Here is a 27213-nt window from a genome sequence, read left to right as displayed (position 1 = left end):
CTGGGAACAGACCTGCTTGATGAGGATTCCCCATTTTACAGTTACATTTTGAGACCTATCAGTTAGCCAGTTTTTAATCCACTTCATGTGCGCCGTGTTCATTTTATATCATTCTAGTTTTTTTAATTAAAACGTTGCACAGTACCAAATCAAACACCTTGGCGAAGTCTACATATTTATGTCAATACGATTACCTTTATCGATGAAGCTTGTAATCTCATAAAAAAAATCAACTTAGTTTGACAGGACCTATTTTCCATAAAGCCCTGATGATTTGCATTAATTACATTACCCCCCCTTTAGTTCGTTATTAATTCATTTATAAAAGTTCCTTCTGAGAAAAGGTGTCTCGGGAGGATCTTCTTAGTACTACAGTAGTGGTTAAATCAGAAGGATTACTCACCCCTCCCCACCCGGACACCTGCCAGGCACAGCAGAAGAGATCTTTGTTTGATGTCTCATCCTAAAGAATGACGCTTCCCACACAACACAGTACTTCCCCACCGCGGCCAGTCTAGTTTAAGATTCCATACAGCTAGCCTGCAGAGCGTGGTCAGCCCCATGCATTAGGCAGGAATGTGGACTGGTGCTGCTCCAGTAGGAGCATCACGAAGGGTGATGAATGTACCCTGCAGATTACAGTGCTGAGAAAGGGATACAGGAACAACAGAAAGCAAACAGGGATGGGGAACTCAACACAAGCTGTTCAAAAAACAGTCGCTGTTCAAATGACACCTGCAGTGAAGCAAAGGCCATCATTACTGATTAAGTCCTTGGGCATCAAACTGTTCCAGATATTTTATGGAGACAGACACACACACTCACTCATTCCGCTACTGGAAAGCCCACCAGCCAGGACAAATGGGATCTCAAAAATAACTGGAAACCACTGGCCTGCACTGTACTCCCAACAGATGACTGGACACTTTAGCATCGAGCAAAGCTCACACTCAAACGTGCAGCTTTTTCTGGGATTCAGATCTGTCTCTGTGAAATCAAGCCAAGTTGTCAAGCCACAAAGAAAGGGTTTGGGGGCAGCTTGAGCGTGCAGGGGCCTGGTCTGTCCATGTTAAACAATGTTCCACAATACAAGAGCTACCAGAAGACGAATGAGTGCCCTCCAACTCCGTAGGCTCAATACTAATGCACAAAAGTTTACCAGGGCCTGGTTCGAGAGGAAATCTGAGTTTATACAAGATAGCCAGAGATGGATGCACCAATCATATGACTTGAGCACTCCCAATCCGAGAGACGTGCTGGCCAAAGGCCAGTCTGTTTGCCTGATGGGGCTGTGCAACTAAAAAGGTCACAAATTCAGCCAGCACTTCAGAGATGCACAAAGAACAGCCTTGGGAATTAAAACTGGAGTAACGCTTGTAATGCTATTGGGAGTCACAAGATGGTGCTATTATAGACATCATGAATTCCACCCAACTGAAGGGATAGGCAGCGTAACAAAGGTGATGCCAGGAGAGCTGATCTTCATTTCTTGGGCCTGGGTTACAAAAGGTTGCACTCGTCACATGGCAATGATCAGCATCTATTGATTCCAGGGGCTACTTCTACCTCCTTGTGAAACATCAAAATGTAAATAAGAGATCATCCCACCCTCCACCACAAAAAAAAAAAAAAAAAATCAAAATAATACAACCAATTAAAAAAAAAAATAGAGGCCCCTAGGACAGAGCTAATGGATACCTCTCAATCAGCTACCATCTCTGAATCTCAGGGGCTTTGACAACATGGCACTTGTTCTCAGAACTGTTCCTTCTCTGCAGTGACTTCAACTGAGGATACAATGTGCCACCTGGAGCAGGTGTGTGCTAGTCCTGTTTTAACACGGTCAGTAACTGGGTGAGCTCATATCACTTCTGTCAGCCCCCTTCTGGAGGTCCTCAAGAAACAGAGAGCCAGGGACATCCTCAGGTTCATTTAGGTGTCTTTTGTGCCTCCCGTATGACTGAAACTGGGTGGTTATGATGTATGACCTTGTGCAGAGGGCACTGTGGTGACCTAGGAAGCATGCCAGCCACTCAGCTTGGAATCTAACATTCTCCCCAAATTACAGTGGAGATGGGGGGTAGCATTTCACTGTTCATGTCTGAATATTTCTTCTGGGTCCATTTCTACCTTAAGAAATTTCTGCCCGGTAACAATTTCATGAAATTGCCTTAATTAACAAATAGGTAGCATGGCTCAAGGCCAGTCTGGACAGAGTTTTCTTGTGTTCTAGTCCATGCCCTAGGAGCACAGGCCAGCAATTGGACAGTAGGGTTACCAACTTTCTAAATCGCAGAAAACTGAACCTCTGTGCCCTGCCCCTTCCCTGAGGTCCCGCCCTTGCCCCCACCTTCTCTCCGAGGCCCCACCCCACCCCATCTCTCTCTCTCTTCCCCCCCACCCTCACTCACTTTCACTGGTCCAGGGCAGGGGGTTGGGATGCAGAATGGGGTGAGGGCTCCAGCTGGGGGTGTGGGTTCCAGGGTGGGGCCAGAAATGAGGGGTTAGGGTGCAGGAGGGGGCTCCAGGCTGAAGCACAGGGGTTCAGAGTGTGAGAGTGGGCTCAGGGCAAAGGGTTGGGGTGCAGGGAGGGGAAGCTCCAGGAGGGGGTTCCAACCTGGGGCAGAGGGGTGGGGCTAGGGGCTCCAGCCAGGTGGCGCTTACCTCAGGCGCCTCCCAGTCCACAGTGCAGCAGGGATAAGGCAGGCTCCCTGCCTAACCTGGCTCCATGCAGCTCCCATGTCCGGCTCCTAGGCGCAGGGGTGACCAGGTAGCTCTGCGCGGTGCACACTGTCCGCGCCCACAGGCGCCACCCCTGCAACTCCCCGGGAACTGTGGCCAATGGAGCGGTGCTAACCAGAGCCGCCAGGATCCCTTTCAACTGGGTGTTCCAGTCGAAAACCAGATGCCTGGCAATTCTATTGGGCAGTTACTTCCCAGAGAGGCAGCTCCCAACTGAGATCTTAAGTGTCAGTAACCTCAAACTATTTCAGTGCCAAGGCTTCTGACATTTTTAAATTTAGTGTTATAATGGTGTGGGTCCCAGGATATGACACACACAAGGTGGGTGAGGTAATATTGGACCAATTTCTGTTGGTGAGAGAGACAAGCTTTTGAGCTTACACAGAGCTCTTCAAGTCTCTTCAGTGTTTAGTGACATGAAGAAGAGCTCAAAAGCTTGTCTCTCACACCAACAGAAGTTTGTCCAGTAAAAGGTATTAACTCACCCACCTTGTCTCTCAGTTTTAAATGTATGCATTTTTAATTTAAGCTTTTCTCTTGCCAATCATTCCAGTGCTACTCTGCCCGGTCCTAAAATAAGCAGCCAGAACAATTCAGGCTAATAGTCTTCAGGCTATTTGAAAAATTACTTAAGACAGAAAACCATCCAGCCAAGTTAGAATGTCACAAAATTAAACACCAAAAAAAAAAGATTCTAAATCTCAGGGTTTATATTTGCTAGAGTTTTCAAAGATAAACTTCAATTTTATACCCTTTTTCTTTTCAGTGAATATGCCTATTTAATGAGTAACTTTACAAGTATGTAGATAGGATGTTGATCCAATAACAGGATGGATTTGTTAGCAGTGTAGCTTCAATCACATTTTTAAAAAGGAGAATGGGCAAGAATTTGGCAAGTTTTTTTTAAAACTGTATTTTGAAGGTTAACATGCACTCTTTACAGGAATGGAGAGCCAAAAAAAGTCAGTTCTGGGAAATTTAAAAACCTCAGCAGAAGTCTGGTCACAAGAATGTAAAATATAAAATGTCCCATGTAAAGTGGTCATTGAAATAAGACCAAACACACACCAAAGCACAAATGAAAAACGAGTAAGACTGACCAGTGGCCAAATGAAAACGGAGAACCAAGAGTATTAACAGCAACGTGAAAAATTAAAAATTCCCAGTGACTACTATTGTAAGTGAAGCTCACTATTTGATGGATGCTTTTCGAAGAGGGTGGAACTATGTTCTGCCTAGATTACCATCAAGACATTTCTTTACTAAGCATGAGATTATCTCAAACCCTGTTCTGTAGCTACTGGTGATAAAGTGGGGATAAATAATTCCATTCACTTTGTTGGCTAATTATTGTGCTGCCTGGCTGTCTGCAGCCTTAAGATTACTAGAAGAGTCTAGCAGGTAGGACAAAGACCTGGAAGACACGAAGCCTTAGGCAAGTCACGACCTCTGTGCTGAGGTTTCTGATTTGTGAAGTGGGAATATTGCACACCACATCTCTGTAAAGGGCACTGAGACTGGTGGATGAAGAGTACCTTATGAAAGCTCAAGTTTGTAAGGTCTGAAGTCAATGGGAATTAAAAGCTCTGAGCACCTTGCAAGATCCGGCTCCAAGCATCAAGTATTTTTATTACCCCTGCATTAGCCCACAATCTCTGGGAACCTACCAGGATGAAATCCAATCCTGGCACAGGTCTCATGTGACAAGGAGTTTGGTGGCCTTATCTTAGTCCCTCATTGGCTCTGGTGCACATCAAAAAGCCCCGCTACAGGTCAGAGCGCTTGGCGTTCTCAGAGAGCCAGAGTAGTGGTATTTCAGGTCAGTAACACCAGGTGCCCCAATAAAACTGTATGAGGAAGCTTGCACAGCTAAATGCCACGCAGCAAAGCTACAGACATCGGGTAGGGTACTGATTTCAGTTATACCGGTATAAATCAGGAGTAACTCCTTTGACTTCAGTAAGTTACTTCCAATTCATACTGGGTTAACTAAGATCAGAATCCGGCCCCATATGGCCCAATCCTATGTGCTTTGCTTCACCCAGATACCCATTAACTGAATCAGAAGCGCAGGGCCCGGCCTACAGATTGAATATACAACACGAGACATTAAGGGCTTTTACCTCACTAAGTTGGCACAAGGTCCTGGCCACCGGCAGCTCTGATAAACCCTCTGGATCACCGTCTCCGAGCCATTCTGCACTTGGCAGGAAACCGTCCGCGTAACCGTGTAGTGACACCAGTGCCTGCAAAGAAAAAACACTTTAAATCCAGTAGTGCATCGAGCTGGGCAACATACGTCAGTCTGCTGCCAGCTAGGTTTACCCAAATATTTGCAATCCTCAAAGTGTTGCCTCGAGGAGATCTTCTGTGTCCGCTAATCAAAGAAATGAGAGACAGAAGAAACCTAATATGACATCTTGTCCATTTTCCAGAGGCCAGAATTTCTTACAGTGCACTATCTGGTCTCCTTTCAGGCATTGTAAGTGATGAGACTCAGGAAGGTCTTTCCAATAGTCTCCCAAAGATTCAGCGTAAATTTTACTTGCCTTAATTTCATCCCATTACTTCTGGCATTATTCCCTGACTCCCTTCCACTCTGAACAATTCCTTGCACTTTCGGTGTTTACAATTTTCAGATAATTGTGGGTTTATTATTCATAACTTTCTGCAAGGTGCCGTACAGACACTGTTGCAGACCCCAAAGAGTTTACAACCTAAAGAGGCAAGACAAAAAGGTAGCATACTACTTTAAAGATGGGAAACTGAGGCACAGAGAGATTAAGTCATACCGGAAGCCTTTGGCATAGCCAGGAATTGAAACTAGGGCTCCCAAGTCCCAGTCTAGTGGTTTGACAAAAGCAGCATCCTTCCTGTCCTCCGGATAATTGCTTTTAATCTTAGTGAATATAATTGTTATTCACGTGTTCCCCACTCAATGAGATTTTTTTTTTCCCTCCTCCTCCTTTAAGGGGCATTTAGATCCAGCCAGGCCACCTCTGTTTTGCGAGCACAATCTACACTTGCCAAACTTGTGCCCACATTTTCGCTCTTGTATCGGAACAGAGGCAGCACACAAGCCCTGGCATTCCTACCTGACTGGGGTGCAAAAATCAGGGAGAGCAGTGAGAGGCCTCTGAATTGAGCCCAAAGGTAACTTTCATGCTCGAAATACAGGAGGGAGCTTTGCTGGCACAATGTCCACAAAAGAATCCTGGGCCTCAGTATTTAAGGTAGCAGGTGCCCTTCAAAAACCTCTGGTTCATGGCAATCAGCTTTTGAGGAACAAGAATGATGGTGCCTTCAGATGTTTTACCCTGCGGGGGTTGCAGTGTGGTCACTACACCAACATAGTTGTACTGATGCAAACACTTAAAGTAGATGTGCTCCACTGATGTCAAGCAAGACTTCTTCCAGTATGGCTTATCCAGGTTTCAAGCCCTACTGCAGGATCCGCACCTGTACAGCTACACCAAAGTGAAGACATCGCAGCGTAGCCAATTCTTCATTCCATAGGTACGACAAGGGTGCCCAACCCTTTTGCTTGAATTGCCCTACCCGTGTGCAGGTAGGTGCACCCCTTCCCCAACCTAGTCTTCCCTGTTCCCATTCTCTGTCCACTCTCTCTCGCCTGCCTTTCCTTTGTCCTTTTCAGCTTCTGTTCTTTGCCCCTTCTCTGCTTTCTAATTTATTTCCTTTTGTTGATCCTCCTCCCATCTCCCCAGGAGGCTCCATGATCTTCAAAGGGAGGGGGAGACTCACACCTGTAGCTCCACAGAGTTGGGATGAATGCATCCAAACAGCTATGTGAAGTGCTGCGGGATCAGAGCAGAGGATCAGTCAACTGACCCCACAGCTACAAACAGGGCTGGCAGCTGCTGCGGGAACAGGGAAGGAAGGGAGTGGCTTTCAAACAGCTATCATTGCTTCACCTGCAGCCATGGGAGCTCATTAACAGCAGCGACCCAAAACCCACATAGCTCTTCTTGCCAACATTGCTCCCATTGACTCTGGACTAGCATGCCACCCTGTCTTAGGGTGACCAGATATCCCGATTTTATAGGGACAGTCCTGATATTCGGGGCTGTGTCTTATCTAGGCACCTATTCCCCCCCACCCTCATCCCTGTCCCAATTTTTCACACTTGCTATCTGGTCACCCTCCCCACACCTCAAGGAAGCCCACTGTAACATTTCACTCCATATTCTTTATGAAAATATGCTTAGGATATGAATATGACATAACAGATATACTTTATGCAAGATGTGAGAGATCATTGGAAAGATTAGGATTTACTGAATGCGATTATCCAGTTTGTATGTCTGTATCATTTCTGTATCTTAAGTTAGGAATATTGACTATGTATTTGTATTTCAAATGTGTTACTTTGGGTGTCACCCCCAACCAGCCCTTCAGGTACAACAATGGAAAAGCCAGACATGGCTAATGGCCCATTAGCAAAAACAATGGACTGTGGAAGAGTCTTCCTGTGGATGCTCCAGACAGCCTACGAGCAATGGCTCCCATAGCCCTGCAGAGACATGGGTCTGAGTCACGTGGTACTGGACCCACCCCCTGGAATGCCAGTGTTCTTCCACTGGGAGACAAAGGGTTCCCCACATACACAAGAAGGCAGGGGAATGACATAATCGTGGTTTTCCTCTGCCTCCCCACCCAAAGAGACACTGAAAAACATCTGGAAGCAAGAACTGAACTGAGGCGAGAAGGGTTGAACCCAGGCTGGGAAGGCGTCCAGTCTGTGAGTGGAAATACCTGAAATCTCCAGCTGCAGGCCAATGCAGCTGCCTTTCAAGATTTTCTGTAATCTACCTGTGACAATATTTAGCATGAGAAATTACTATTTGTAACCAATTTCTTTGGTAAAACAAGCTTAATTTGCAAACTGGACACCATTAAATTAGGCTTGAATAAAGACTGAAATGGATGGGTCATTACACAAAGTAATATTCCTCCGCCCCCCCCCCCGCCCCCGTTACTCTCACCTTCTTGTCAACGGCTGGAAATGGGCCATCCTGATCATCACTACAAAAGTGTTTTTTTCTCCTGGTGATAATAGCTCACCTTAACTGATCACTCTCATTATAGTGTGTATGGCAACCCCATTTTTTCATGTTGTCTGTGTGTATATATATCTATATCTATCTTCCTACTGTATTTTCCACTGCACGCATCCGATGAAGTGAGTTTTAGCCCATGAAAGCTTATGCTCAAATAAATTTGTTAGTCTCTAATGTGCCACAAGTACTCCTCGTTCTTTTTGCTGACACAGACTAACACAGCTACCACTCTGAAGCTTAGTATGTGTGTTTTGTTTTATTTGCTTAGTAATCTGCTTTGTTCTGTTTGCATAACTGGGGGGTTGTAAGAGGCCGTGCATACCTTCCCTCCAGATTGAGGGAGGAGGCAGATTTCAAAACATACCTTTGGGTCTGCACTCTAAGGGAGGTGGACAGCTGAGTTCTGGGGCAAGTCTCTTAAGCAGAGGCTTCCCAGAGCTGATCTCAGTATCTGCGTCCTTCTGTAGTTGGGAGTGGCCTTGCCTGTGTGTGCTGGAGGAGCCTTAATAGCCTGGCTCAGCAAGACAGGTAAAAAGGGTGCCCTGGCTGGCAGAACAGGTGGGCTCAGTGATATCCCAACACATCAGGTGGCAGCTTAAGGGGTCCAACCCATTACAACAACATGTTATGGTCACAGCCCAAGTATTTTCCAGGCTTGTAAGTGATGCAGGGGAATTGGAGAGCCGTTTCTCTCAGAGGTTTATTAGTATTCTGCAGTATTTTTCAGGCCTATTTTTATGGTTTGACTCAGATGGGTATTAATGTGACCTCGTGCCACCGGGCCCTCTCTCTAGACATTGGAAAACAGTTGACACTGCAGGACTCCACTGTGGGAAAGGCCTTGAATGGTTTCACCGCTCCAGCTGTCACTTTGGGGGATTCTTGCCAGGCAACCTTGGAAAAAGAAATCAGGAGAAGCTAAGTAGGAAACTATGTTAAAGATTTAAATGAAGAGCTAATACTGGTTTGCATTGCCATATTCAGTACAATCCCACATCACAGGATGAAGATTTTCATGGTCATAAAACAAGCAAGATTATCAGTGCTGTGTCATTTATTCATATGCCATATCTCATTTATAGGAGCAACTCAGCTTTGACCACATTGGGCTGTAATGTTTAAAGATACAAAGCATGTAGCTTGCAAAGATGATGTTCCAAATGAATTCCAGTGAACGTCTGGGGATAATAGACATCCTGCTTTCTACAAATACATAATACTAGTATCTGGGCTCTGGATCCAAACTCCGTAATATCCAAATGTCATTGCTACCCTCTGAATCATGCTTTAAGTCAGGGTTTCCTATATAGGGAATTGAGCTGCAAGATGGAAAAATGTTAATGAAAGCTCAAATCATCCTCTGAAGATATTTGATCCTTTAATGGGCTGTAAACAGCTTCCATGAGTTAAGATTAAGGAGAAAGAGAGGGAGAATGTAACAAAGATGGGGAGGGGAGAGGACTGGAGAAAGGAGTTGGTTTCAGATTGGACTAGAAAATACACATTATACTGTGGTTAGTGCCATTTCAGCTCTCAGCCTTAATGGGAGGATTTGCTTAAGGACTGCAGGAGTGGGCTCTGTTCTAGGGCACTCCTAGCTCTGGGAGAAAGGAGACATTGCACTACGCAGCAACGTGCAACAGATCAAGAATGGACACTGCTGACAAACGGACACAAGGGAACAAACCAACACACACTATGAAGCCTTATCCTGGGCAGATCACATACCTCCCATAGCTCAGGGCTTCTCTTTACACTTTGAGAACACTTTTCTAGTTTGCCCTTCCAATAAAGGTTCATTGAATTGACTACTCCCCATTATAGGCAATATCCCTATAGTTATAAACTGCAGCCATGTGCCCCCCAGCCTGCTCCCTCTGAACTTTCTTCTATTGATTTCAACGGGCATGGGATAACAGACTGGAAGGGAAAAATGCTTCTGTTATGCTGCAGAGGTGTTTAATGGAAAATACAGTGAGTTTGATTCTCCCCACTGCTTTTAGGCTACTATAACTCTGACTTCAGCGGACTTACTCCTGTTTCACTCTGGGAGAAACAAATCCAGCTCCCTTTGTGTCTCTTTTTCACTTGCCTAGACAAAGTGTCTCTCTGTAGCACACCAGACAAGCTCATGGACTTCACAGAGACTAAATGGACACAAATCTGACATCAGGAATCATAACATTCAAAAACCGGTAGGAGAACACTTCAACCTCTCTGGCCACTCAGTAAAAGACTTTAGGGTGGCAATTCTGCAACAGAAAAGCTTCAAAAACAGACTCCAAAGGAGAAACTGCTGAGCTTGAATTAATATGCAAACTAGATACCATTAACTTAGGCTTGAATAGAGACTGGGAGTGGCTAAGTCATTACACATATTGAGTCTATTTCCCCATGTTAAGTATCCTCACACCTTCTTGTCAACTGTCTAAATGGGCCATCTTGATTATCACTACAAAAGTATCGATTTGTGCTGGAAGTGGCCCAACTTGATGATCACTTTAGATAAGCTATTACCAGCAGGAGAGTGGGGTGGGAGGAGGTATTGTTTCATGGTGTCTGTGTATATAATGTCTTCTGCAATTTCCACAGTATGCATCCGATGAAGTGAGCTGTAGCTCACGAAAGCTCATGCTCAAATAAATTGGTTAGTCTCTAAGGTGCCACAAGTACTCCTTTTCTTCTTACTACAAAAGTGTTTTTTCTCTTGCTGATAACAGCTCATCTTAATTAAATTAGCTTCTTACAGTTTGTATGGCAACTTCCACCTTCTCTGTATGTGTTTGTATATATATATATATATGCATGCATCCGATGAAGTGAGCTGTAGCTCACGAAAGCTTATGCTCAAATAAATTGGTTAGTCTCTAAGGTGCCACAAGTACTCCTTTTCTTTTTGCGAATACAGACTAACACGGCTGTTACTCTGAAACCTGTCATTATGCAAGGTAGATGCATATTGTGAAGTAAAGCTGTTTTCTATGCACTGTGTCTTTAAGAATACAGTGCGGAGCCCTAGTCTGTATTCAGGGCATTAGTCAAAACCAGCTGCAATGAGAGTGTTCCCCCCCACACACACGAGAGAAAATTGTGTGTGCACGCGCTTTCGGGGGAGATTTTCTGGCTTGGCATCTACCCAGGTCAATGGGAATTTGGCTTTGGATTGTCACTGGTGCCCATGAAAATGTGGGCAAGGGTGTTTGTTCCCCTTTTGTGACCACACCACATAAAGGGAGAGTAGCCTGACACTGCTTACAGCTGATCGGCTGAGTCCTTGAGCTCCAGTGGTAAAGGTCTGTGCTTTTAATGCAAGTGATCCTATTCCAATTGCCATGACTTACTACACAATGGATTGTGGCCTGGAAAAGCTTTTCTATTAAGAATTATTTTCCCATTAAGCAAGTTGATCTATGTGGGCTCACACGTATCAGTTAAAGAGAGAGAAAATATTTATCCCTGGGTATTCTACCGTGGGCTAGAAGAGGGTCACAATAAAACAAGAACCTATCTAGATCACTGTCGGGCCTACCAGAATTATAACAGCTAGAATTTAGGGGCCATGTGCTATAAGAGTGCAACGACTTTAAGACCTAAAGGGGACACGGACACAGAGAGATTTCTCCTTTCAAAGCCATAAAATCTCAGCAGGAAGAGTCCCCAGAGTGCGAGCAGGCACTGCAGTGCCTCAGACTAAAACTGATGAAAGACCCCATCTTTGCTTACACAGACTATAAATGACCCTTTGCATTATGGACAGATGCTAGAAAGAAAGGTTTAGGAGTATTACAGGCACAGGTCCAGGATGACACAGAACGTATTATTGCTTATGCAAGGAGGAGACTCAAGCCAAGTAAATGTAATGACTCAAATTACAGCTCCTTTAAGGTTGGAGCTGCTAGATCTTAAATGTGTCCATCGTTGATATGTTTAGCAAATGCCTTACAGAATTTACACTCCACTGAATAGTTTAGAGAAGTGGCTCTCCAGCTTTTCCATTCTGCAGGCCACTTCATGAGAAACACTCTCCAGCCACCGCAATTTAATTCTTGAAAAATGTTCTATTCTGCAGACCACCAGGAAGGCTTCCGTGGACCATTGGGGAACTGCAGACCGTAGTTTGTGAGCCACTGATTTAGAAAACTCAAGCTTGGGGCTATAGAGTAGAGTAACATTGTCAGCTAGGATTGAGAAACAACATGTAGACACCATTAGACATCCTGGGAGATTTACAAAAACAACCAGGAGCACCTTAAAGACTAACAGATTTATTTCAGCATAAACTTTTGTGGTAAAAAACCCACTTCTTCAGATGCATGAAGTGAAAATTACAGATGCAGGTATAAATATATTGGCACATGAAGAGAAGTGGAGAACCAGTGTTGACAAGGCCAATTCAGTCAGGGTGGATGTGGTCCACTCCCAATAATTGATGAGGGGGTGTCATTACCAAGAGAGGGAAAATTGCTTTTGTAGTGAGCCAGCCACTCCTAGTCCCTATTCAAGCCCAAATTAATGCTGTCAAGTTTGCAAATGAATTGTAGCTCTACAGTTTCTTTTTGAAGGGGTTTTTGTTGAAGGATGGCTACTTTTAAATCTGTTACTGAATGTCCAGGGAAATTGAAGTGTTCTCCTACTCTCCTGTGAGTGTGTCAGTATATCTATGCCTGTATCTGTAATTTTCACTCCATGCATCTGAAGAAGTGGAGGTTTTTTTTACCCACAAAAGCTTATGCCCAAATAAATCTGTCAATCTTTAAAGTACCACCAGACTCCTCATTGTTTTTGTGGATACAGACTATCACGGCTACCCCTCTGATACTTAGGAGATTTACGGTGTAGAGTGGGAAGATGGGGGAGGGCTACGAACATTCCAGGATGTCAAGGGGTAGCAAACTCAACTCTGTTCAAGCCTGTTTGGGCAGAGACCTGTTAGGAGGGTCTCAGCAACTGCTACTATGACAGTGTTAACAGGCTGGAGGCTTTTGCCTAACCCACCCTGTTAGCAGATGCTCAGAAAGGGTTAAATGGATTCTGCTGTCTCTCTGAGTCAGATGACTCATTACCCCACCTGGACATAAGGGAGATGACAGAGAGGCTGACTGACTATCAAGGGTGTGGGCTGAGCAGTCCTGAGGGAGGAACTCAAAGAGCAGCCAACCCTGGACAGAAGACTTGAGCTGCATTTCATTATTGTCAATTTCTGTATTAATAAAGCCAGACACCAGGAAGGGGGCAAGCTTTTGACCTTGGCATTGAGCAAGTTGGGAAAGCCATCTCTTTAGAACCCCCATTTGGATGAAAAACCTCAGGCAAGAGTCTCTAGGGTCATATTTCTTCCTAAAATTTCTGCACAGCTGGCAATCCTGCAATAAGAGAGAACAGAAGGGACAAGAGAGGGAGGGGAAATCAGAGGTAACACAAGTGCAGCTGTCTAAAACATTCTAACCTCCAAAAGAGGCCATATACCCAGCTCTCAACAGCAAATTAACGGCTAGTTTAATTGTGTTGGCTTGGAGTAACCAAAAAGCTATTTCACTGGGGGGAAGGAAGTGAAGACAGATAGGAGAGAGACAAATGAACAATACAAAAAAGAGCACAGAGGTTTGCAAATATACAGTTTTCTAAACCCACTGCCCTAGAATAAATATTTGCAAATACTTAACTTTTTCCATTTTAAAGCACAACTAAAGGCCGTATGGCTAAAGCAAACAAGAAGTCCTGTTCACAGCAGCAAATCTAGATTGGTTTAGTCTATGAAACAATATGAGCTCAACAGCCTCTGAGCTTAATCCAGCCTCCGGTTTTAGTCAAAAGGCTACAGCTTGGAAATGAAAGCAGTTACATTCTTACTTTGTCCCCCTTTTCGCTGGGGGACCATGGTTCAATGTCATAACTGAAAACTGAAATAGTACCATGTCCCTTTAAAAAAAAAGTCTACAGTATGCAGTTCTCAGGACCTTGTCTCATGTACTCAGCAAACTGGATAATGTAGACACAAGCCCCAGTGACAACTGGATAATACCCTTAAACAGCGTAACAAGTTCACACTGGTCCAATGCACCACACTTTCAAACAGTTCTTGAAGCTAGGCCATTTATCTTGGTGCAGAGCCAACTGAAAGGAGATGAGGACATGACTTCTGTGCCACCCACCCACAAGCAGCACATACAGTACAAGAAGCCGGGCACTAGTGATCAGTCAGCTAGACTGAACTGGGCTGAGACAGAGAAAAGCAGCAGACGATCTTGGAATTGTATCTGTTCTAGAAGGATGGTTTTTACCAACACCTGTCTCACGAGTTTGGACAAAAGTGGATTGCACCCTACGGAGACTCTGCTACAAAGTTGGCATTTCATTGCTTGTAGTTTGCCCTATAGCTTTTAAGCTGTGTAAACAACTGCACTGAATTATCTTTTTGTTTTCATAAGGATAACAGATTGTATGTTATACTTAGCATAGATCAACATTTAGGGTGCAGAAAACAGTAGGAGTGTTTTGAGAAGTAGAGAGATTTTCCTGAGTTTCCTCATAACATTTTTCACTGACGCTATCAATTTCCCTGCAATACTGGAAAGGAATTTCAATAAAAATCAAAGGTCGCTGACTTTTAGTGGGAAAAAGATGCTGATTGACTCAATGAAAGTAAACCATGTCCTATTCTCTTTGTAAATAGCACAGCGTCCTACTTGCCTTGCCAGAACAGCAATCCATACATTGCACTGCGAAGCCTAACATTGGAAGGAGTCAGTTATTTATATATCCCCGAGACTAGCAGCAGAAACTGCTCCTGTGCATGCCAAGAAATCTCAGATCTGAAGGCTGCCAGGCACCTAGGATTTCTCTTCACACATAGCCTGATCCTACATAGCCACACTCTATTCCCCTCTTATTCACAGACATACCCGTTCATCCGACCCTCCATCATTAACTAGTTACCTGAGGTGGCTATGACTGAATTGCAGTCTTTAATGCTGTCACCTGACTGAACAGAGTCCAACGTGCTCCACTGGCAAGAACGGTTCCAAGCTGGATACAGATGAGCTTGATTCCCTCTTTAAAACGTTTTCCAAGACAGAGCAGAACTTTCCCCCTCAAAAGTTGAGAGGTGTCTAGATCCAGGGTTACAGTTCAGCAATTTCAAGGAAAGTTCAGAACTGGGTGCCAATTTGTCCAAAGCTCAGGGATTCTCAGATCTGGGGGGTTGTTTAGGTCCATCTCTAGCATGTAGATACGTACCTGGCCCTTATCACCACTGTCATGCTATCTGGGGTGGCTTGCGACTGTGAATGCCTGCCTCAAGGCAGACCGTCAAAAAACAGGGCAGACACCCCAAATTGGTGGTGTGTTCTATAATTAGACTTCACCAACCCAGTAACAAATGTGAACTTCTGAAGCACTGTAACAATCTTGCCATGGAGTCAGTCCCCTCAGGCTCCAGTCTATCCTGATACCCAGGCAAGCTGGACTTAGCAATAAATGGGCACTCATACACACAAAATATTCAGATTTGAGCATAAGCTTTCGTGAGCTATAGCTCACTTCATCGGATGCATGTGATCAAATAAATTTGTTAGTTTCTAAGGTGCCACAAGTACTCCTTTTCTTTTTGCGGATACAGACTAACACAGCTGCTACTCCGAAACCTGACAAAATATTCAGGTTGTTCCCAGTCCAAAGAGACCACTCACTTACCCCAGATCAATTTTTATCTTAGATGTCAAAGACAATACCTGTAGCCAATTCTGCAATAAACTAATTAAAAGGCTTATTAACTAAGAAAAAGCAGTCAGCTTTTTACAGGTTAAAGCAAGCAAGGATATAACACAAATGAGCTTCCAAATCTAAATCCTAAGAGCGACAGAGTTGTAAAGACCTGTCAATCCAAAATGTCTTTGAGGGCAAACCCAGGGATATCCCTAGGGGATGTCTCGCTTTAGTTTAGAGCTCTGGCTCAGAGTTCAAACAGCAAAGAGATGATCGTTTTTCCTTGTGAGGCATTTTTATATCTTCTTCCCTCAGAAAGCAAGCTGATAGCAAGTTTCCACGCAGGTCCCTCCTTCATGGAGTCAGGGGAGGAATCCATTTAAAGGCTTTGATCCTTGATCTCGCACAATGGCTCATTTGCATTTAATAAAGATGTTAAATCCTGTTAGAGACCATCATTTGCATTCCACAAGGCTTTTTCCCTGTTTCATGAGTTACATAGTCACAGAGGGTTACAATGCAAATGCTTGCTCTCGCTTTAGAACGTTGGGTATAGCTGAGTGAGAACTATACATGCAGCTTCCCACACACACTTTATGAAACACTAAACACATTCTTATCAACTTAATGTCTAATATTCTGATAATGTTAAGACACAGGTAAGCAAGACTGGTTTCCAGCTACGCATTGAGTGAGCCTGGGACCTTGGTCTGCCAGCGTCACAACCACAACATCCCAGCACCTCACCTCATTATGGATTGTATCTTCACTCCTGCGAGGAAGGAGACGAGGCACTGAGTAAATTAGGGGATTTGCCCAAAGTCACACAGGAAGTACATGGCTGAGCCAAGGCACTGAACCCAGATCACCCCAGTCCCAGTGGCCGACCCGCTAGTTTATACTTCCTAACCTTCGTAAAGACTTGCAACATGCTGTCCTGTTCGTAATGACATACCAAGCTCGCATAACTCTATGCCTAGAAACTACTGTGATGGGTGCACTGGAAATCCAGAAAGGCAAAATAACCAGTTCCGTCCTTGGGGGTACCAGAACCATGAAACTGTTTTACAGAAGGTAAAGGTGGAAAAACTAATCTTTAGGCATTAGCATTTGCGGTGGGCAAGGGAGGTCAAAACTGATCAAGGGAGAGAATAGCTATTATTTATGCCCAGAAGAAAAGAGGTTATGCCTAGAAAAAGGCTGTTAACCATCATGGATATTAGCCCTGGAGGAAGGAAAAGTGGCAGAAGATCTTCAGAGCAGCCAGTCGCTGCCCAGGCACCTCGAGAGCTGTAGGAAACCTTTGGAAGAGGTGCAGCATTATTTATCCAGGTAAAGGAACGGAGCCATCTGGAGAGGAAAGGAGTGAGGAGATATATATATTCTCTCTCTCTCTTTGTCTTCTCCGCGCCCCGCCCCACCCCGGCCTGACAGCACACCTGGTGTGTTGTCAGAACTGCCATTGCTCCAGGAGGAATCCTCTACTTTAGCCATGAAAATTAACTCGTCTCCACACTGACTGTACTCTCCAGCTGCTACTGAGGCCAAGTGTACTGAACGGTGATTTGCTGGGTTTGTAATGTGGCAGCTGACTTTCCTATGCCGTTACTCCCAGGGTTGGCCTCATTAACATTCCTAAGAAACGACACAAAGTTGCACCTTACTCCCCTGAAATAACTGAAATTACCCAGTTGAGGAAAAAAACTCAAAGTGAGCTGTAGCTCACAAAAGCTTATGCTCAAATAAATTTGTTAGTCTCTAAGGTGCCACAAGTCCTCCTTTTCTTTTTACAGCTGTACAGACTTCCTTCATCCCACCAGAAGGTATCGCTTGGAGGACAGAAGTTACTGCTGTGTTTCTACACAGAAGAGAGAAATTTATGATTTTGTTTAAAAATGGTGTGAATTGAGTATTTGATACAGGTTTTGACCAATCAGGTTCTAAATTCCTTCTGCAGCTTAACTAGTTAAACGAAAAGTGGGCCAGGATCTGGTAACAGTGTCCACAATAGCTTTATTCTGCAGCTGCTCCTGCTCCATGTGACCTCATATAGAATGATCTCCATCGTGTCTGGCACATGAGGCTTGTGCTAGACACGAAGGAACACAGAATGAACGCTTTGAAAACAAATCAGAGAGGCAGAGGGAGTGTAAGTAGGAGTCCATTCTATAGATAAAATAGAACTGCTCTACTGTAAAGGCAGAAGACAGCTTATCCTTGGTTCAATAGGCTCTGGATGTTATAATAAGCAAGAGTAGCACATAAGTAGCTCAGACGTAGACACAGGAAGCCTCAATCTATAGGCAGAGCTGGTCACATTTATTATTATGGTTGCCTTACACCTCCCTGCTTGTACCATTGCCAAGCTAACCCTTTGGGCTGAAATTTTCCCATGCTGGATGTCTCTCTCCCTCAGGCTGAACTCTTTTTGGACAATTTCAGCCAAAACAGTTCAGGGAACGGTTACAGAAACAAGGCCAAGGACAAACACATTGTATTGCCCATGTTAACAGATTCTGGCAACCTTTTCATTGAGAAGCTCTAGCACCCCATGCATTGAGGTTGGGACCTGAACTTCGGCAGGTGGGTGGCTTTAGTTTCAGAGCTATAGCTTGAGCCTTCCCTGTGAAAGTCTGTCCAAATTTGGTCAAAGCAGCTTTTCCCAAGAAGTTTGCACATGCTCAGCACAGACATGCTTAGCTTTGCAGCGGTTTTCTGAAGATTCCACCTGCACATAGCATGTTTGAGCTCAGGGCTGCAAGGGGATGAGCAGGACATTTCCCTGCAATTTCAATCTCCCAGCTGCACCAGGCCATACTGCATCCAGGTCTGGGCACCAGAACTTAGAGCAGGGAGCTTGCCTCTCCTGTGCTCTCAATGCCCAGTCTATTGGGTCAAAGCATCATGGAGGACAACACTGCTTGAACAGACCGCCCAAGAGACGAGAGCCAGACCTAGGGGAGGAGACTGGGAGCCAGGATGGAAAACAAAGGTGGGGGAGACAGATTTGACGACAAACCAGAGGAAAGCCTGGGACTGGAACCTAGTGGAGCTGGGGAAATGAGATGGAGGGCAGATAGATCTGATGAGGAGCTGGGTTGTGGGGATGGGAGAAACTGGGATTGGCTAGGCAAGGACACTGGGACTGGGATGAGAAGCCTGGGAGCAGAGACTAGATGGGCTAAGTGAAACGAATGGGACTGGGATAAAGAGCAAGGGGTGAGAAAGAGACAGGATTGGAACTTTGCCCACTGAAGCACACTCCCATCCAGAGCCTGGAATGGAACCCAAGATTCCCAAGTCTCACCATTCCTCTGATGTCAGCAAGTATCTGTGAAACCCACTGGCAAAGCGTCTCATCCCCTTTCAGTGCTGGTCCACACAGAGGATGCCAACCTACTACTGCTATCATGTGCAGCGTTAGCTCAAGTGCCAGAGGTCTGTGTGGTGCATCTGAAGGGTTAGACCCTGCTAATAAGCCATGTAGGTGTCAATATGATGCCACTTGTTGGCATTTCTATTTTCAATTTGCTTTTTTAAAAGCCCTAGAAAATTACACACATAAATATGTTAAAGAACCTTAAGGTTGCAAAAGTCAAGCACTCAAAAGTTAAGAAATGCCAGAAGTGAGGTTGTCAAAGCGCTGTCCCTTCTGTGCAGTGAATGAGGCAGGGATTCTGCGTGCAGAAAAAAATAGTATGTGATCATGTAATTAAAAAGACTGTATCATAATGCATACACAAAAGGCAGAATTAAGGTTGCACAGGCAACCTTAATCTGGCATTTCCTACATTTTCAGTGCTTGATTTTGCAACCTTAACATTCTTTTTAAGGTAGTTTTTTTTTTGAGGGGGGGGGGGGAGTATTAGATATAGGACATGAGGGCGGATGGTTTTGTCTGGCAGAAGGGTCTTGTTATTTATCTGTAGGATTTCTGATTCCCCTCATCTTGCCAGTGACATGTTATGACTGAATCAAAGCCTATCAATTGTCTGCCGGAGCCAGGTCCATCATCATGAAAGTGATGGGGGCTATTCCATGGCTTTAAGTTCTCAAAAGCGGACAGTGGCTTTCACTTCGAGAGTCCTCTTCCTGAAGGCTTATTGTTATAAGCATTCCAGTACTTTGCAGTAATGTGGGAGAGCTGTAATCAATGAGGGGACAGTGGTTTCCGGCATTCACTTTGGGGGCAGGGGGAAGGGGAGAAAGCACAAAAATATCCATGGAATTCAACTTTGCTGAAGTTGACTGACTGGAATTTGGCATTGGATATCCATGCAGTATGGAAATCGTGCACAATTACAACCAAGTATGTCATTTTTGCAAACCTGATAGCTCTCCATTTAAAAAAAGAAAAACCTGAGCCTAAACATTTTTGCACAGTTGGATACTCACTTGCAGACTAGTCTCCCGTCTTCATATTTCCAGGACATTCACAGGACTGGTTTGTTCCTTTATATAAATTTTCCCTTTTCATTTCAAGGTCAGATTTTCTAGAGAGACACTGATAAAAGCTGCAGGGCGAGAACTGGAGGGCAAAACACCATTTAAGTATTTGTTTAAAATATACTTTTGTTTCTAAAGAACACAATCAACTTTTGCCTCTGAACTTGGCTGTTTGTTCCTGCTTTATAAATCCATGATCTAGAACTGTTGGAACTAAATGCAAGGAGCCCAATTCTATCTCACACCAGTTTTATACCAGGGTAGCTATTGATTTCAGTGGAGTTACTCCTGACTTAACACAAGCGCAACTGAGATCAGAATCAGGCTATATAGATTTAAAGGGTACTGTGCAGTATTTGATATTATAAATAGAAATAACTTGCTCTCCAACCTATAAATACACCTCCTCCAATAAAGCACTAATAAGACTAAGCAAAGCAATCTCCTGAACCTCTGAAAATAGGAATTGCTAATCGGTTACCTATGCACACAATCCTCCGAATATAAACATCCTCAAATGGAATTTAATTAGTTTCTGGTAAGATATCCTCCCTCAGATCAGGATCTGGCACCTGGTACTCTACAACACATGGTTTGCATTTGTAGGCCTTAATAGATAGTCATTAAGGATACAGGGTCTATTCCTGCAGCCTCTTTCCTCACACAAGTAGCCCCACGGGCTAATGTGTAGCACTGACTCAGGTTCTGCCTTCTGATGCAAGGCTTATGGCTCCTGTTGATGCCAATGGAGGAGATCATGTTCAATGGTGGAATTTTGCCTGGAAGGGGACTGCATTGTTTTATGAAATATATTTTTTTAAAATAAAACAACCCACTAAAATCAGGTCACATATTTAAGTGCCTAAATATGGACCTAGGAACCAAACTTTAGGCCCCCATTTTAAAATCTTTGCTATTGCATTTAGCACAACCCTCTTGAAAAGGTTACACTGGAGAGTCCTGCCACAGAGCTTTTCTTATCAGCAAGTCACAAAACTACTGGACTCTCCCCCATTTCTTAGCAGAGATTTAAAACTGCAGAGCTCTGTTGTGAGGTTGACGTCATTCCATTTACAAGATACACTACAGCATACACAAACCTAGTCATGAAGTACCTCTGAATAACAGAAACTACACTCCAATAGTGAAAGAAACAAAAGTAAAATCGTTGTTTCCCCCAAGCTCATGGGTAAGTAAACAAACTGACACAATGAACAAAATTCAGTCATTTGCATTGGGGCTCCCCATTTGTTTGGTCCTTATAAGTAGCAGCACCTCACTAGTTTCTACTAGTTAGAGCCATTTATATATATATATTTCAGCTTTGAAAGCTCTAACTCCAAGAATAGAAATCCCAAGGAGAGAATATCACATCTACTTTAAAGATTACACAAGGGTTGGTCTCAGAGTTAATGTAAAATACTGAGCAGCCTTTTACAGGTTCATACTGTGGACAAAGACAACGCTGGCCAAAATAGTAACCTCTAGTCCCCATGCAACATCATTAAAGGGCATTTTGCTACGCAAAACCCATTGCAAGACTTCGTTCGTGAGGTTTCCTCCTCCCCATTGAGTAGTCAGGGCTTGGGGTGAAGAATCTTGATGCTCCGCATTCAGTGACCTACTTGAGATGACCCGATCATTTGGAAAGCCTGATTTCCAAATAGGACAATGTTCCCACCACTAACACCATCAGAAACAACGTTAACCACACAGTAATTCAGTGCCTTTTCTAGGCTTTGGCAGAATAGTCTGGTAATACCTTGTATGTCACCAGGATCTTTAAGTGTTCCAAAGTACCACTGAAATATGTAAGGAAGCATTGTAATTGTTGCCCTTTGATCAAATACAAGTGGTACAGAGAACCCTGCTGCCTTCTAACCAGCACTTAATACACTGGTGTTTTTCATAGCACCAGCCAAATCATATATCTCATCCACTGTGCATTCACACACACACGCACGCACACACACACACACACACACACACACACTCTCTCTCTCACTCTTCAAGGAGCTAATTATCCCACCAGATGGCAGACATTTAGTGGCATTGTCTACTGAAAGCTCTGGGCTGTTGCACCAGAGCCAGAAAATTAAACACTGAAAACAAAGTCCATCTCCATTCTCCAGACGGATTCCATCCACTTTATCATGTGCTGATTAACGAACAAGTGATCTTTCACCTTTTTATGTAGTGACTTACCCAGCAGCATTTAGCATAGCAATTAGAGTCCAATTAGCCCTCAGTCTGAGGTCCATACAAGCCCTGGCTAAAGATGGCTGCTGCTGAAAGAAATGCAGCATCTGTTCCGTGTGTAGTTTTAGAGAGCTTATAAGCATCACCTAATCTTGTTACTCAATAAATAAGGCTAGATGCAAAATGAAGGGAAAATGGATCACTCAGGTACATATAGGAGCCAAGTGTTTGTTAGTTTTAAGGGCATGCGTATCAGGTTCAAAATAAAAGGCAGCAAGACCTTAGGCAAGATCCATCGTCTATTTCATTTTGACCATGACATTAAATTAAGCTGTTGCAATAGAGACGAACGCAAAATTAAGTTTAACACCAGATTGATTTGCCAAATCCTGAATGTATTTTCAGAAGTTTGGTGAAACCAGTTACTGGTTAGCTTCCATGTCAAAAAGTGAGTCCATGTGTACAATCCAGTTCTCCTAAACAGCGTGGAATTAAGGAAGACAAATGGCTTTAAATCCCATTTATTCTACCATTCTGGATGATCGGCCTCTTTTAAAACATTGCCACCCTAGTTGAGCACTCAGTACAGTGTTTGGTTTGTATCAGATGGCACAACAGTCGAAGATAGAGGTGGGGCCACATCTTACCAAAGAGAAATTGAGCAACGTGAGTGTTGATCTGTGTAGAATTCACACTCACTTTTACATATAGCCAGAAAGGGGAGGTAGACCTCCAGCTCTTTCTTCTGCTAAAAGCAAAGAGAGTAACTCCTCTTCCTGGCTTGAGTAGGCAGCGCTCCCCTACAGCTCCTCTTCCTCGCTTAGGCCAGGGAGAGCTTCCTGACTGTTTCAATCTACTTTAAAACCACATCAACATGCAATGGTTGTAGGATAGCCACTATTTTGGCCAATTCCAGGGATTGAACCAGGGACCTCCAGAGCTAAAACCATGGAGTCTCCATAGCTTGAGTTAGGGATCCAGGCTTGGTAGGTAAAAGCTGTAACAGAGACCCATAACCCTCTGTGGGTCAGGCACTGAAGGATGGACACACACACACACGTTACATTTGCCATTAAGCCCAAATGCTACCGCAAGCTGCAGATTGTGGAATTCCTCAGGGACCAAGGGAGGGAGGAATTCTCCTTCCAGGTTGTAGAGTATAGTAGTGTTGTTCCATGGTGCCTCCCAAGCCTCAAGCAGCATCTACAGCACCTGTGTCCACCCATGCCCCCACATAGGGTGAATGGCCAGTCAAGCCACAGAGTACCAGATCCACCTTCTCCACCCCACATCCCTGGTTTCTGAAGTGCCCAGGGAGCAGACACCCATTGCATGGGCTAGCCAGATCCCTCACTGGTCCCGTCAGGGTTGACAAATATACCATGTGACCAATGTGTCTAATCAGACCAGCTGGAATTTTAGTTTGTGAATATTAAAAGCCCATGTCAAAGAGTCACGTCAAAACAGTTCAACAGCGAACCGTAAACAAGTCTATTGACACAGAGATCTGCTCCTGGACAATTCACAACCAGAAAAATGCTGCATTCGACAAATACTTTGTTTGCTACACATAGTTCACCCGGCTCTAGTTACAACGTATCATAAGGTCTTGATTAGAGGAGGAGGCTGAGCACATGTTCATAAACAAGACATGACCTAGAGTGCAATCCTTGCAATGAGTCAAGCGAAGAGGGAAAAATTATGAATCTCCAGCAAGGATGTATTGTAAATTCAAATGAATATTAAGAACCTTTGTCATAATGCCCCCTGCTTACAAAGTGCAGACAGCCCAAAACATAGCCAGATCCCAAACTAGTGCAAGGGACACTTCCGTGACCTGCCAGTTGCTGTGATGACTATAGCACTTTGCATTGCTATAAGATTAATAAACCATGGAGACAAATACAGCACACCTGAGTCGACCATCAGCAGAAAGGACTGAACCTGCCTGACTTTTGAATCTAAAAGTATGAGCCTCTACTGCCAAGCTAAAAAAGCCTGCTCTCCTCGCCAAGACTGTAGCAAGCTGAGTCTCTCTCTATATGTGGACTAAACCATCTCTGAGTGGATGTGGGTTGCATACGTTAATAAATTAAGCCCTGCAAAAGTCACCAGAAACACTTTTCTCCAGACGGGGAAAACTGAGGCAGAGAATTTACTTGCCCAAAGAGCACAGTAAATCTGCTGCAGAGCCAGGAATGGAACTCAGTTCTGACACCCAGTCTCCCGCTTTAGTCACTTTTCCAGAAGTGACTAGTGTCGTCAGTGCCCAACTTCAGATAATTTACAGGGTCCAATGTTAGAAAGAGCTTAACACCCCCTCTGAACAATCAGGTCCCTGTAAGCTCTTAAATTGGGCACCCAAAATCACTAGCCACCCTTGAGAAGCTAGATCTATGTATCAATTTACTACTTAGCTTAATAATCATTGCAGGCAGGGACCATCTTTTTATTCTGTGCTTGTGCAGCGTCCAGCACAGTGGGGTCCTAGTATAGGAGTGGGGATTGTAGGTGCTACAGTAATAATTTGGAAAAAGCAAAGTGTTGTTATGGAGTTTCATGTGTAGGGAAACAGGAGTATCAGGGTTGCAATCTGTTGTAGGATCACAGAGCAGGGTTTTGCCCTCTGACAAAACGGTCATTGTTTGGAACCAAGCCAAGGGCCACATTCTACAGTGGAACTCAGAGTAGGGGAGCTACTGTAAAGAACGGGACGGCTGTTTCTGTAACTGCGGTTAATCCATTTCTAGTGGCAAGAACGGATGCTTTGAAACAGCAGCAGCTTTACTGCACTGATCCCAGCAATACCCTCTGCAGCCATGCGTCTGCTCCAATGAGGAAGGCTAGGAGACTCCATCTCTTTTGTAGCACCTCTTTCTCACACAAATATTAAAATGGGGTCCTGGAATGAAGTAAAGGAGTGAGGTCTAGTAGCCACTGAGTTACGAATGTGATTTTAATAAAGATTTAGCCCTTTCAAGGTGCTTTTATCCACACTGAGAAAAAACCTCAATAATCAAAACGCCATTTAACTGTAATGCAATCATGACAACTTCCTTTGTACTTGTCAGTAATTAGATGCATATGTGATTGTACCCCACCAGCAGCCCACTTCTCACCTTTCTGTGTACAGCGTAGTCCTGCTCTTATCCTTGGGATACTACGTTGGTTATAGTGCCACAAAAAATTGCATTCAGAGGGGCCTACAGCAGTCCCAAATTCATGCCAGTAAAACCCTTCTACCACGCGATCAGATTCAGAGTTATACTGTATATTAGGGGCTCGAGTCTCCTTTCACTTACACCAACATCACGCTTGACATCTGCGGACTCCCTTACCCTGGTGTAAACGGGAATAAAATAAAATCCAGCCCCTATAGCTGGAGGGTGTTGTGATAGTTACAGTTAAGGCACACTAAGAGCTGCAATTAAAGGCCTTTTCAGATTAGAGGCTTCCAAACTTTCAATCTTTTGGGATGAAATTTTCCAGCCCTGGTTTCTGGCCAATGGTGATTTTAAAAACAAAAAACAAAACAAACAAAAGCAGCAAACCCAGTTCAGCCATTTGAGAAAGGAGAGAGTAAGCGCGGGGGGGGGAGGGGGGGGGTTGAAACATTTCCCGATTATTCATGTGATAAACTGGATGGGGAGGGGAAAAAACAAGGAGCCAAAACAGGTGGCACCAGTGGTTGAGGTAGGGTAGTGGAGCAGAGAATCCCTGCCTCACGCAGTGGGCTATTGTAAGGTGGAACAAACCCCTTTGCATTTTTTGATTGTTTTAGGCTGCTTTTTTGTGTTAGCAGATAATGAATTCAAGTTTGCTTGCTTGTTTGTTTGTTTTTTTTAAAAAGCAGGCAATTCCACACAAAACAACTAAGTTAAAAGAAGATTAAGGTTGCTAAGTGAAGCATTCAAATTGCAGGAAGTGTCAAAGTAAAGGCTGCAGAGACAACGCTCAACTCTGCCTCTCAGTGCAGCTGTATGACCATATACCATTATTGCCACAGAAGGCCACCTCAGTCTGTGGGCTGGCTGGACACAACGTACACTGAAAGAGGTAGGGAGAGATCCATGTCTCATTCTGGGCCAAATACTATTTGCAACTGCACCTGTTGTAAATCTAGAATAAATCCATTCAAGTCCGTGGATTTATTCCAAGTTCACACTGATGAATCTGAAACCAGAATTTGGTCTTCAGTGAATAGCCTTGACCGTGTACAGTGAAGAAGATGAGGGCACTCATTTAACAGCGAGAACAGGATTTTAAAAATATATTTAATAAATTAGTTTTGATTTTAACGTTGATTGCCAAGTAGTCATTTTTCTTTGTGCACCCTTCCTCACTTCGCCTTGCCATAGGTTTTTAAAATGTCACACCCTTGCCTCATTTACTGTGCATGATCCACTCAACATGCTGAATGAGCCAGGGCCCTTCTGAAATAATATGCTATCATGTTAAAGACTGCTGCACAAGGCCAGAGATAAGGTTGAACATGAAAGCTTAGCTGTTCTGTTTGCTGATTTTTGAATACTTCACTTTAAAACCTTAATAGTCTTTTCATGTAGGTTTTTGGGGGTTGTTTTTTGCATGGAATATATCTATCAGTAGTGAGTGAAGCAAAATGTAGCCACCTTTATGGCAAACAGAGCAGCCGTTTAACAGCTCAAAGCAATACGACAAGCAGTTTAGGAAAGGAAAAGAGTAAGCCTGCTATACGCAACTGAAATTGCAGAACACCCGAGTTAGTATTTGTCACTCAGTAATATTAGCACTGAACATAAATTAGTGGTTGCGATAGGCTGTAACACAGCCTATGCTGTAACAAATGGGATGAATTTAAATAGGATATTTCTCTTCCCCACCCCCCATCATATAGTGCAGACCCCATACGTAGAAGCATAATAGAATAAAGCTTTGCCAAACAAAATCTGAGAACAGGTGCAGGCTGAAAGAGCTTTCTCTTTCTTTTAACGTAATCAGTTCCTGTGGCTCTCTGTTAGTACTAGCCTCAAACAATGTGGGGGAACATGGAATTCAAACCAAA

At 44.0% G+C, this 27213-nt stretch overlaps 1 protein-coding gene across 4 annotated transcripts in view; it reads right to left on the bottom strand.

Moving 5' to 3' along the window:
* COL26A1 (collagen type XXVI alpha 1 chain) overlaps positions 1 to 27213 on the bottom strand; it is a 221305-nt gene that overhangs the window by 181626 nt on the left and 12466 nt on the right. For all 4 annotated transcript variants that reach the window (XM_037880523.2, XM_043531229.1, XM_037880525.2 and 1 more), the window contains exon 2: positions 4866 to 4988. In XM_037880523.2, the coding sequence (XP_037736451.1) occupies positions 4866 to 4988 (123 nt within the window). The remainder of the gene's footprint in view (positions 1 to 4865; positions 4989 to 27213) is intronic.

Source organism: Chelonia mydas, chromosome 17 (assembly GCF_015237465.2).
Source record: "Chelonia mydas isolate rCheMyd1 chromosome 17, rCheMyd1.pri.v2, whole genome shotgun sequence".
NCBI classification, from domain to species: Eukaryota; Metazoa; Chordata; order Testudines; family Cheloniidae; genus Chelonia; species Chelonia mydas.
The sequence above is the reverse complement of the archived record's forward strand: the minus strand, read 5'-3'. Positions and strand labels throughout refer to the sequence as shown.